Raw genomic sequence first — 13,659 nt, forward strand, 5'->3', positions numbered from 1 at the left:
GGCTCAGTTCTTTAAAGTTGCTTAAACATCCATTTGGCTTTTGTCCAGAACTTATGGATTCCTGTCTCTGTTGTTCCCTGCAGATTCGTTCCGATAAGGACAAAGAGATCCATATCAGGTACAGCATCACTGGAGTGGGAGCCGACCAGCCACCCATGGAAGTCTTCAGCATTGACCCTGTGTCTGGCAGGATGTACGTGACACGCCCGATGGACAGGGAGGAAAGAGCTTCCTACCATGTAAGCATCAAACACCAGGAGTTTTATCTGGGCTCACAAGCTCAGAGCAGAACTGCACCAGAATTGCTGGGTTCAAGAACGGACGCGCTAAATCAACCAAACCAACACAAAGTGGTGGTTGGTGGCAGCTGAACATGAGCCAGCATGTGCCCAGGTGCCCAAGAAGGCCAGTGACATCCTGGGTGTATCAGCAATACTGTGACCAGCAGGACCAGGGCAGTGACAGTCCCCCTGTACTCACACTGGTGAGACCCCACCTCCAATCCTGGGTTCAGTTTTGGGCCACTCACTGCAAGAAGAACATTGAGGGGCTGGAGCATGTCCGGGGAAGAGCAAGGGAGCTGAGGAGGGGTCTAGAGACTAAGTCTGATAGGGAGTGGCTGAGGGAGCTGGAGGTGTTCAGTCTGGAGAAAAGGAAGCTCGGGGAGGGGACCTTCTCACTCTCTACAACCTGGAAGGAGGTTCTAGCTAATTGGGGACAGTCTCTTCTTTCAGGTAACAAGTGACAGCACAGGAGGAAAGGGCCTCAAGTTGTGCCAGGGGAGGATTAGATTGGATATTAGGAAAAATTTCCTTCCAGAAAGGGTTGTCAAGCCCTGGCACAGGCTGCCCAGGGCAGTGGTGGAGTCCCATCCCTGGAGGGATTTAAAGGACATGTAGATCTGGCACCTGGGGACGTGGTTTAGCAGTGGGCTTGGCAGTGCTGGGTTTAATGATCTTAGAGGGCTTTTCCAATGTAAACAATTCTGTGATTCTATGGCAGTGGTGACACACTGATGTCCTTTTCAGACATAAAGTCAGAGTCATTTGTTTAAAAGGGCACAACTTTGCACTGCTTGTTAAATCCATGCAAATTTATGTGTAAACTGAACCACCCAAAACCATGAGAAGCCAGTCACTGCATTAGCACGTCGTGGGAAATTACTAATTTAAGAATCATTACTGCAGCTAAACATGCAATAATTGCTATAGTCATTTTTCATTTTAATTCACTAGGAGATGTTCAGGCAGTATGATAGGGGTGTGTCAGATAGGTTTTAAAATACGCAGATAGGCTAATATTAAATATGAGGGAATTAATTAAGATTAATTACACTCAAAAGTGGTGCCTCATGCTATCCTAGTTCATAAAATGCTCTACCTGCAGAATGCTTGGAGTGTAATTGGTTGCTACGTTTTGATATAAATCCTAACCCCTCTGTTGCACAGCGTAATTGCGCAGCAGATACAGTCCCACAGATTGCTAAAAAAGAAAATATGTGGCCCCTTGCATGATAGCCCTGCAAAATTTCAAACATTTTCTGCGTCCACGCTTTAGTTCTCTCCTGGAGTGGTTTTGAAAGGTTATTTCATGGATTGCTATCAGCCTTAGCCACATCTACTGGCACCGTAATAGCCATTCCAGGGGTGCTCTAATGTCAGTGAAGTGGTGCAGGTCACTTCCACTGACACCATATTCCAAACTGCACCGTCAGAGAGGCACATTCTGTCAGCTTTGTCAGGTATCCAGTTAACCATGTTGACACAGCTTCTGGACTGGGGTGGAAGGATAAAGAAAAGAGATTACCTCTTTAGTTGGGTGGAAAAAGAGATTTCCCCTGGGTAAAAGAAGATTTTATTTTATTTTATTTTATCCTCTGTGAACAAGAACAATTATTTTGTTTGTCGTGCCTAAGAAAATAGGAAGAGAGGTTGTTTTGAAAAAGGAATATTTGAGATAAAGTGTGTGTCATCTCAGCGTTGTTGATATTGTTTCAGCAGTACCAGGTTATTATCACTGTAGTCAATAATACAATATACAAGTTAACACTTTTGAGGGAGCCACTGTGAAGTCTGCGATCAGACGCTCAGTCAAAAACATAAGGTGAAAAAGATTTTGTCCTCCATCATAACAAATCCTGTGCCCCCTAAAAATGAACTGACCCTACCAGTTACAGTGAATTCAGTAAATTGAATTCTCGCCTTGTCAAAGGTGATGGGATGAGTCTGCCTTCTACATACCACAGGATTTCCAGCCTTTTCTGTTCCTTACAGAAACCTTGAACTAGTGACATCCATATGTAAATAAGCTTATTCACACTCTGAAGGTTACAGGAAATGTATTTTATAGAGAGTGATAAGTATGTTATGAGACCTTATAGACAGGAATAGTGAGTGATAGAAAATCTTTGTTAGCAGAACAGTAGAAGGTGATGGAGAGTGTTTTAAGTTGTAGCTGTAAATGCCCTTTAGATCCTTCAGCCTTGGTAGCAGTGGATGATGATTTATTGAATCATCAATTGTTCGTTTACTAACTCTTCACAAAGCATTTATAAATATACCATGAACAAAGCAATGACCCAAACACTAAAGCAGAAACCTGCAGTAGGAGTGAACAGTGCTGGAAACTGGAAAAAATTTGGCCAGCTTCCAGAAAGAAGATACAGTCCAAAGTCTTGGCTGGTGAAGTTCTGAAAAAGTCAGTGAATTTATGCCACTTTCTATAGCCAAGCCTCTACCTGAAAGGAAAGACAACATGGAGCCAGGCTTGAAGTGAGTGCTAGAAGAGCAGTGACTGAGTTGCAGGTTTGGATCTGAACTACAGAGCTTGGCCACCTTTAAATTGGTTTGACGTGTGCTGTAGTTTCCTTTAGCTTGGATTAATAGTTTAACTCTTCAGCTGGGGTAGAGAATGTCAGTGGAGCTGCAAGGCACCACTCCAGGTCCCTCTTACCCAGCAGTTCATGGGCTCTGTATCCAATACAGGCTTTCTACTCTGGATTCGTTTATACAGCTTCAGGTTTTCTGCAGCCCCGAACAGAATCGAGGCTTTTCAGCATCTCTGTCACTGTCGAGTGTTGTCCTTGCTGTTTTCATTCCCAGGTAATCTAAAAACTAATTATAAAAAAAAAAGAACAATAATTTGCAAGTGTTCGTGAGGCTACGTATGAAGAGTTCTGTTTCATTAACTCCCACATTTTCAACACATATTTTCTTATGCATAATTATCTGTAGTGCTTCAGGACTACCATTTTTAACATACTAGTGTTTTAACTCCCCCCGCATTCAGCAAGCCATTTGTCTGATGAAACCTACCTCATTCCCTAAGGTGAAACAGATTTTTTTCTAATTAGATCAGGAGTTCTGCAGCAGAACTTCCCCTGTTTTTGACATCATTCTTGAACTTTTAGGGAGGATCATTCCGAGCTTGATGTATGCAGAGATGTATGTGCCTCTGGGACTCCCAGCCCCTGTCCAGGTGCCGTGTGTGCTGGCACTCCCAGTGATCACAAGTTCAGCAGTATTTTGGCCTCATCTGTTTTTGTCTGCACTACAAACCAGAGCACAAACTCTCTAGGGACCTCGCAGACAATCCCAGACGCAGAGTCAGCTGAAAACACGAGCAGAGAAAAATGAAACAGGCTTTGCAGCCACTTAACCAACACCACGTTGTGGTGGGGAACTGCTCATGTGGGTGGCACTGAGTGATGCTGTGGGAGCCACCCCAGCACCAGTAGTGCCTGGGGCTGGAGATGGACCCCTGGGACACACAGCCATGGGACACACAGCCACAGGACATACAGCCACAGGACACACAGCCATGGGGCACATTCCCCCCACGTTGGTGCTGTCTCATTGCAACAGGCGTGTGTTGCGTCTCCCCTCGCAGTCAGCCCCTAATGTTCCCTGCATGCCAAATAAGTTTCAGCAGGTAGTAATATTTAATATGCATGAGTTCTCTTGGCCTTATTTAACTGCGTTCCCAAAGTCCCGTTTGTGCTGCTGACAGAATTAGTGGCTCTGAATGTCTTTTCTGATCCAGACACCGGTTTCATATTAAGCTGCAGTTAGGCCTGGCAAGTACAAGGGATAGAAAATTGGTAGGTTAGTTTTCCAAGGCCTTTTTCGAGCCCTGTTTTAAAAGACATCAACATAAACATGTCACTAAGTAGTCATTGCTTATGATACTCAAGTAATGTGCATTGTAGGGAAACTTTGAAGCAATTCCTAATCCAGTCCCAGACATATGTGTGTGCCCTCAGCATCAGCCTGATGAAATACTGCCTCAGAAATGGTTGGAGTAGAACAGGTGGGTTATAGACCGAGAAGGAGTTGTTTTAAATGCCAAGAGACAAAGTTTACTAGAAATTAGGGGATACAAGAGCTAATTCCAGTATTTTGAACCATGTTGAGTAATGCCAGCCATTTGTGTCACAATGCTCTAAATGGAACTTTTAATCACAATTAAGAGCACACAAATTAGGCATGACATTGTATGCTTATTCCTTAAAGGCTCTGTCACTGATTGATAATGTATATTTGTATTAGTAGTATTAGTGCGTAAGTAATATTCATATTTAACACAATTCACTGTGTTGACTTTGACTAACTACCTTCAGATACCACCAGCCTCCGGTGTAATCAATAATCATGATACCGAATCATTTGTATGCCAACAGCTACATTTACACTGGAAACTGTCAGTAGGAAAACCTCAGAGACCTGTGGTAGCTGCTGCTGAATATGATAGCAATAATTGTCGTACTTTTAAGCAATATTTGTTAAAGAATATCGAGCCAGCTCCTTGGCTGGTGTACAGCAGAGCGATTCATCAGCTAGAGATTAGCTGGCTACCTGTATTAATTTTTCAGAATCCTTTGCAAGGTATTTCATTTCATTTTATTTATTCCTTCTTCACTCCTGTTGTGTTCTCCCTCTTGGGGAAAATGTAAATATCTCAAACCAACTTTATAAATGTTTCTTAACTGTCTCTTCAGCTAGCCACCAGCTCCCATTTGAATACTTGTGCGTGACCTGTGTCTGGCATGTGTCCCGTGGCCCAGGTGATGCTCACTGACCTTTCACTGGTGTGTTTTCCATCTCAAAATGACATGTTTGTCTGATAGAGCTCAGTCATCACCTTTTGTGCCTTGCCCAGTGCTACAAAGCACTCACATGCATCCGCTTTTCACCCTCTCCATCACTCTACCACCAAAATACCTGCTTGGGGGCAGGTGGCAGCCTGAGCCATGGGACACCACGTGGACTCAGACTGTGCCTCACAGAAATGAGCCCCATCTCGGTGTCTGAAGAATGACTCCAGAACAACGTGTGTTTTCCAGCTTGAGGATGCCTCATGAATACAAAAAGGAGGACAGGAGAATGAGGGAGAAGATGAATTAAGGAAGGGAAATGGAGTATCTGATCTGCCTTGGAGATCCAGCTAGCTTCCCAGTAGACAGATTGCTCCCCTGAAGTCCCTCCTTTGTTTGCTCTCTCTGCTGAGGATGATGTGTAATGAGGAATGGTCTCTAAAACGATTTCCCATTGAGCTGAGTTGAAATTCAACCCTCTGGCTCAGGACTCCCTTCTCCCTCTGCCATGGTTGGCACTGGCCACAGAGAAACAACGTGTTGTGGAGGCATTGGCACATGACAGTTGTTAAAAGAGTACAGATAGAGAAAATTAATGGAAGCAGGAACAAGAGGAAAAAAAATAGAAGCATTCATTGAAATCAGGTAAAAACGGAGCAGGAGAGAAAGAGAGAACTTTTGCAGAAAAGGCAGCAGGAACAACTGAGGGCAGAAGAGCAACAGCTGTGGGCACCTAGACCCCGGTACAACCCAGGACATAGAGACACAGGCTTTGCTGCTCTGGGTCTGGGGACATGTGCCATCCTCCTGACACCCCAGATACTGTTAGTCAGGACGCCAGTGCCCACACCAGTGTGCCCCAGCACTGCCCTCCCTCACATAACTCAGCCCAGTGCTGAGGACTCAGGACAGAGGTGACACTTGAGCACGTCACCCAGGTTTGATGAGATTCCTTCAGTCTTGCTTATTGAATCTTTTTTTCCTTGAGTGCAGGCAGCAATGCGTAGATGGATACATGTGCTTAGTGAGTGCAACAAGCAGATAGATGTGCATTGCTGAGAAATCTCTTACTTCTGGAGGTTTCAAACAAAAGCTATCAAATCTAATTAAAAATTTGCAGGGGGAGAGTCAGATCTGAGGGGGGAGATATCAGCTTTGCTTTCTGCTTTATCTCTGAATGGAACCATTTCCGCTGCTGGAAATGCTGTAAGAGAGGGCCCGGTGCTGCCTCAGTTTGAAGATAATAACTTTAATTTTAGCTCCGAATTACTTTTTTTCAAAGACAGTCTGACCTCTGACTGTAAAGTTATTGAATTGCTACATCTGACATGATGAAGGATAGCTCAACAGGTGGGAGCCAAAGCAGTTCGTATGCAGGCAAGAAATGCAGATATTAAGAGCATTGCAACTCATGAAATACAAATGGTACATCCTGTACTGAAGGCAAAGCCGGACTTCCTCAGGCTTTAAAGAAAAAGTGCTGCTTAGCTTTCTTCTAGAAAAAATGTTTTTCTCCCAGCTCATTTCACGTGGCAGTTTGTTCTCTTTGCTTGATTAAATGTTAAGCCAACCCATCCTAATGGTGTGCAGTCTCTTTTGTTAAAGCTCTGGACTTCTGAGCACCGTACATGAACAAGAAAGTTGCATCAATCACCTACACAGTGAGAGCAAAAGACAGGAACCAGTGCTAATGCAATTAGCACATTTATTTGTCATGCATCAGAGGAGCTGAGACCTCCTTGGCGTGTCAGCTCTGACTCCCAGCAGCAGCCCAATGGTGCAGGGAACTGCTGGGAGTAACCAGAGGCCTCCATCCCTCTGGATGGCACGAGCTGGTGCATCCCCTGTCTTTCAGCCCCGCTCTCCCAGCCAGCCCTTGCACAAAGAGGTTACCCAGAGAAGCTGTGGCTGCCCCATCCCTAGAAGTGTTCAAGGACAGATTGGACGGGGTTTGGAGCAACCTGGTCTAGTGGAAAGTGTCCCTGCCCGTGACAGAGGATTGGAACTAGATGAGCTTTAAGGTCCTTTCCAACCCAAACCATTCTGTGATTCTGTGAAGCTGACATCCTCTGAAGCTTTCGTTCTTCAGCCCACCAGCCTTGCTGGATGTCACACAGCCATCCCAAGCACTGTCCCCAGTTCTTGTGGCAGGGCGGAGGCTCAGTAGTGCTCACAGAGGCTGAAATGAAGAGGGATGATAGCCAGAGTCTGCAGTGCTCACAGCCAGCCAGTGCCTCCCTGCTGCCATCCATGGTCGGGGGCCGTGCAGCTCTTCCCTCACCGTCAGAGTTTTCCCGAAGCCAGTGTCGGCAGCGCATTCAGCCACACACCACTCAGAGTAGCCATCTGTTCCCTTTAATGAGAAAGCTATCCATTTTTTTCACCTGGTTACTGATTGTTCCTGAGTATTGTTGATTGCTTTGTTTTATTAATTACTCATTTTGACATGCTGTATCTGTCTCTTCTGTTCAGAAAACAGATGCTCTTGTTTTTGGGCATTATTACTGATGGTTATTGCTAATAAGATAAAGCTGCAGTTCCATTTTAACTGAGGGCTTAACACTGTGACTGTGGTTATTGAAATGCATTAGCACTGGGTATTTTAGTCAAGCCTGAGGAAAATATTTCATTCTTAATGTCACAGGGGCTCCCATTATTTGAGGGAAAGGGACTTTTTAAATGTCTTTTGGTGCACAGAGCCATGGGGTCGGTAGCTGTTGCTGTTCCTAGAGACCATGATTAAACAAACAATAAACACTACTAATGTCATTCTGAAATCTCTTCACTATTAATCCCTGTTATTGTGGGTGTGAAAGGCTGCAGATTCCCATAAGAAACCTCTCGCTCAAACTCATTTCCTTGCCATATTTGGAACTAAGCAAAATTTGCTTTTCAGACTGTCAGACAAAGTTCACCGTGGCTTAAAAATTAAAATACAGTGGTCTGTGCGCAGTGAAGAAGATAGCATCACTGCACCAGAGTCAAAGTGTTTCCATTGACAATAGCAGTTTTAAAATATTATTTCAGTATTATGTTAAGCCCTGAAAAGCTGTCTGTGGGTAGAGTCTAGATGGAAACTATGGCAGTGCTTTCTGCTGGAATTAGGTACCTGCTCCATTGAATTTTGAGAAAGTATTTATGAGGTAAAGTCAATCCTTGCAAAATGGTCTCTTACTCTGCAACAAATCCAATTGCTGATATTGTGCTTTCATTGTGCTTATTCCCAGCTCCGGGCTCATGCAGTGGATATGAATGGAAACAAGGTGGAGAATCCTATTGACCTTTACATCTATGTGATTGATATGAATGACAACAGACCAGAGTTCATCAACCAAGTCTATAATGGATCTGTTGATGAAGGCTCTAAACCAGGTACAGTCAAAAAAAAGGTCTTAAAGTTTCACCGACTCTCAGCCATTCATCTGGTGTGGTGGCTTGGCCTCCCCTTGGAATAGAGGGGATGAGGGAAAGGTTTGCTCTTCCTGGCTCTTTTTGGAAGACTGATGAAGGTGAGAAGAATCTTGTGTCTCTTTCTGAAGACAAAGTGCAGACTTGGTTTGGAGGGAACCTTGATCCTGGTGGTCCCTTCCTAGCTGTGGAATTTGTAAAAACAGCAGTTTTTCAGAGATCTGCTCTGTGTTGCCATTCTCATACGCTCATTACGCACGTACAGGGCTGGTTTTCTAATTACAGAGCACTGAAAGCCAGCCCAGCAGTGGCCTTTCACTGACCCTGTGTCTGAAATGCTGAATATCCGCCTCCATGACATTTAATCCAGTCATTTGCCAACTCAATATCTGGCATCCAGTCAGACTCCAAATAAGTCCGTGTCCCAAGGTGTGCAGAAAATACTTTCTTACTTGGGGCCTGATGCAGACCTATAGAAGGGGGAATATTTCCACTGGAATTGCAGGCTCATCCTCTGTTCCCACAGACTTTTCTAACAGAGGGTGAGAGGGGGAAGACCCTGAAATACAATTTCAGAAAGTTTACGGGTGAAAAATTAGTGGTGGTATAAGCTGTATGTGGAAAAGTAATGATTTTTACATGGACATGTTTATGTGCTAGAAAAACAACAGAGGTCTAAGGATCTTTAATGTTCTGTTTTCAACTATAAAGTTGATTTTTTATTTCCAAAATGGTAGCAGGGTTGTTGTGGGTCGTTGCTGAGTGTAACTAATATGAGCGTGTCCATTCTTTGAACATAAATTGTCCTGTAGCACCAGTACAATTGGAAGCCTCCTGAAATCGGAGGGAGATTTTTCCTAGGCACATTGTATCCTCGGTTGTTTGCCAGCTGAGGGGTTAAATACCTTGTGACTTTGGTTTGTGTCAGCAAACATTTATCACGGTGTCTCTGCTGCCGGAGGTGTCACGGGGAAGTCTCCGGTGGGCACTGTTTTTAACAAGGTGATTCGCAGCCGTGATTGATTGTCTTCCAGCGCGGTGAGGAACGGGAGGCTGTGGTGGCAGAGTGGGAACAGAACGTGACTTTATTTCTGTGGAAAGAACGAGTAGAGCTCCCTCCCTGACCGCTTTGGGTGGTGATGTCCCATCTTCAAAGTCCTGATCCCAGTCCTGCTTGGAGGAGGGGATGTGAGATGCCCCTGAGCTGATGGCTTTAATGGCATCTTCCCAGAGGATTTTCCAGCTTTCATTTGAAGGCCACTTTGGGGCATATCAGGGTTTGAAGATTGATACATTTTCATAGCAAAACGAATTTCTTACATCTTATTCGAGGACAGATCAATATTCAAAGTGTTCCCAAATGTTTTAACGAGCTCTGTTCATCTGTGTGAAACAAGCAGTAAATTGCATCCTCTTCTTGTCTGAAATCCAGATAAGCCTTTGAGCTATTAAATCAGAATAGGATAACTTTGCCTACAAAATACTTGTGCCTCTGCTTCCAGCAGTGATTTTTGGTATTCTGTATCCCAGGCTGGAGTGCTTGCCTTTAAGGCAGGAAGGTAGAAAGCAATCTGTTTTTATTCAAAAGCAATTACATTTGTCTTTGATGTATTTGGTTGAGGGTTCTTTTTCTCTCTTTCCTGTTTAATCGGTATTCTTTTAAAGGTTTATATTAGTATTGAATTTCTGTTCTTTACTTTTGTAGAGCCTCCTAGGAATTGGGTATCGGAGGCCCTCATTCCATGTACTTGGCAAGAAACATGATCTTGTGCCTTTGAGAAAGTGATAGAGAGGTCACGGAGTTACTGGTGATATCCAAGTGCTTCTCCTTTGCCTCACAGTTATGTGTCCCTGTTTTGTGCAGAGACAAGTCTAGACAATGTATTTAGCTAAGTGTAGATCTTGCAAAAATTTAGAAACTTTTTAGTTCAAGATGCCTCACAGTATTATAATAACTAAGGAAATACCACACCAGCCATTGCAAGAGACAAAATATGTGGCCAGAATTCATGATTATTTGTGGCAGTGGTTGACAAATGAAAGACACTGCATATTCTTTGAGGTAACAGCGGAATGTGTTCATTACTGATTCAACAGGAAGTTAGATATGTATATGCATCTATAAAAATATATCTGCATATGTGTGTATATCCATGCTTCAAGCAAACTAAAAAATCTTATTATATGTTACAGTTCAGCACTTATTTTCCACTGCTCACTGCTGTTGAACTGTGCCTAAGGACTGAAAATGCTTCCCTGGATACCCTGTGCAATTGTTATTTCTCACATATTCCATATGCCCATTTATAATGACTGTGATTAAAAATGCAGGATTACTTGATTATGACAGTATCTGCAATGTTTTTAATAATTTTGCACACCTCTGATGAGACAAGTAGCTGGATTATAGAGTGTCCCAAAAAAATGCTGACTCCAAAGGTAACTAGAATGAGCAGCCAATGAATGTTTGGAGTCAGTCTGGATTTTGCACAGATTTAAAAAAAAAACCAAACAACCATAAACAGATAAGAAAGGACATATGGAGCTCAATCTCTACCAATGGAAATTTTACAGAGCAACACCATCAAAAATATGCTGTTAGGCACAGGCTGAGCAGGGCACAGTGACCTTGAGCTGCAGGGAAAGCCCCAGTAAGGCTTTAGCAGGATCAATAGAGCAGATCCCGTTCCAGTGAGCAGGAAGGGGCTCTGTGGTGCTGTCACAGCACAGCCAGGGTACAGGGTGAAGCAAAGGCCCATGGTGTGTGGGCACAGCAGACAGGGCCATGCCTCTGGAGGACTCTGTGCCATGAAGCACAGCACGGTCCCCGCTTAGGGCTGGGGTGCGTTGAGCTGAAACACAGTGTGGTGCTTCATCTCTGACCCTGCCAGGGAGCTGGAAATGGTGCCTGGCCACAGCAGGGGATGGAGAGTGGCCAAATAAGGATGTGACCTACTGACTCAACAGTGAATAAGCCAAAAGAGAGTAGAGTGAACCAAGGAAATGGGAATGCAGGAAAGAGCCGTACTCCAGCCTGCAGCATGGTGTGATACTGCTGGGCACTCGGCCTCCCACAGAAGCAAGTTTGCTTTAGCCTGAAATATAAATATACAAAATTGTCCAAGAGCTAAAAGAGTTGGCAGCAATGTGAAGAGACTCATTAGACAGTCTGATGGGGTTTAAGTGAAGGGGCTTCCCAGTCTGCAGAGCACTCAGCCTGGGTTCCCAAGGAGTGTGCTCTCTGTGAGTCACCTTGAAGCAACCCTTGACAGGAATAGAAAAGAAATCATCAAGTATTATTAACTGTAATAGGTTGTTGTTGCTGGTTAAGATTATAATAACTTAATTGAAATAGTGTCTTGCTCCGTAGCATAGTGTTCTTGAAATCAGGAGCTCACTCTTGGTGAACTTCTCTGTAGTGTGAACTACATATCACAGCCTGGCTCCTGTGCATCCTCAGATGTTTGCTGGCTCTTAAACTGAATTGCATCTCTTTCCTTTTTTTCTAATTCTCTCTGGGAAACAGTTTAATGCATTTCTAGCTTATCTAGCCTCAGGTCAAGCAGTTGACAATTTAAATGTATAAATGCAGGCCCTTCCAAAAATGTAGAACAGGAGTAGTGATGCAAGATTTCCTTTTCCACAGGACCATCTTTCTTCCGTGCTCTCCCCCTCCATGAGTTGTTTTGATTTAACGTGCCACTGTTTGAAAGTGTATCTTAAAAGACCGTGTTTTACTCATGTTGAATAATGTTCTGCCTCTTTGAACTTTGCCTCTATATGAAGAACACAGCCAAGTTTTAAAAATGCAGCTGCAAGCTGGAGCAGAAATTCCCCTGCTCCCTCTGGCAGCCTTAATCAGCAGAGCTCTCCCAGAGCTGCAGGAGTTGCCTTTCAAGCGCTGACAAAGCGGGACGGGTGGCAGAGCTTCGCTGCCCAGCACCACCTGCCCTGCGAGGATTCTACTGCCTTTTCCCAGCCAGCATCTCTGAGCAGCCTCACACGAGCTCCACTGTCTTATGGCAGGAAAGAACTGGGGCTTGAGGTGGGATTTTCCCCTCTGTACAGCACCAGTGACTGCCTGCCATGAGCCCAGTCCCTGCCCTTGTACCACTGGGGGTGCAGGATCCCAGGGGTGTCTTTGCGGAGTGCTCTTCCAAAAGAAACTCTGCAGTTTCCGAAAGAAAAATTGCTCAATAAGATAGAATGAAAATGCTTAAGTACGAAAGAAAAAAAGGGAATTTAATCACAAGACAATAGTGTGATGGAGAAAGATTATTTCCATCTCTGCAGAAGCTTAGTTTTGCTGTAACCACCGCAAAATGTTCCTTATGGAAGGATGTGGATGTCTTACTTAACTGAAGCATTCAGTTCTGAAAAGGTCAATGTGAAATGCTCCGCAGTGACTCGGGTGCTTTGCTCTGGGTTGTATCTATTTTGTTTTAACAGAAAGATTGTCAAAAATTAACTCATCTCTCCACAACAATTTGTTCCTGTCAGACTGGCCTTTTCCATTCCCATTCATCCTTTCCGCTTCACTAACTCTCTGGATACATCTTGGTCCCTTTCAAGTCAATAGCAAAAGTCCGAGTGGCTTCTTTTAAACTCTGGTTTCATCCAGCTCCTTCTTTCTCCTGGACTTGTGTAGTTTACTCCTACCACTCTCCCTGGGATTGGTGTGAAAGAGTGCTGAGTATGGACAGTCCTCCAAAAGAAAGGAATATTAGTGTTTCTTACATGAGAAATGTTGTAATTTAAAATTTCCCCATCTCCTCCTTATTTCATGGAACTCTGATACAATAATTGTTGATAACATACCACGTGAAAAATGAAATAGCTGGGAGCCAAATCTATATGTGGCAAATTGAGTTAAAGAAGTCTCATAAAAAATAAGCAGTATATAAAAAAACCCAAGGATTTTAAAAGCTGATTATTCTACTAGTGTCCCAGTTTGTTTATTTTATTTCCATGCCAGCAGAGATTCCCTCAGAGATTAACACCATGGACTAATGCACAGATGGGGCCAGAAACTCGAAAGTCATCTGAATATTAAGAATTTAAATCTTTAGCCTCAGTGATTTGAACAGAAAGCCAATTATGAGGCTGAATTAGTTTTCAAATTAAACTGCAATTTAAGGCTTGTGAAATTAATCTTTTAA

At 43.7% G+C, this 13,659-nt stretch overlaps 1 protein-coding gene across 1 annotated transcript in view; it reads left to right on the forward strand.

Annotated features, from left to right (window-relative positions):
- The window catches only part of CDH4 (cadherin 4), a 426,465-nt gene that overhangs the window by 328,828 nt on the left and 83,978 nt on the right, over nt 1–13,659 (forward strand). The window contains exons 5-6 of the mRNA XM_027646096.1: nt 84–239; nt 8,320–8,464. Coding sequence (XP_027501897.1) covers nt 84–239; nt 8,320–8,464 — 301 coding nt within the window. The remainder of the gene's footprint in view (nt 1–83; nt 240–8,319; nt 8,465–13,659) is intronic.

The sequence above is a fragment of the Corapipo altera genome, unplaced genomic scaffold, assembly GCF_003945725.1.
Source record: "Corapipo altera isolate COAL_440 unplaced genomic scaffold, ASM394572v1 64, whole genome shotgun sequence".
NCBI classification, from domain to species: domain Eukaryota; kingdom Metazoa; phylum Chordata; class Aves; order Passeriformes; family Pipridae; genus Corapipo; species Corapipo altera.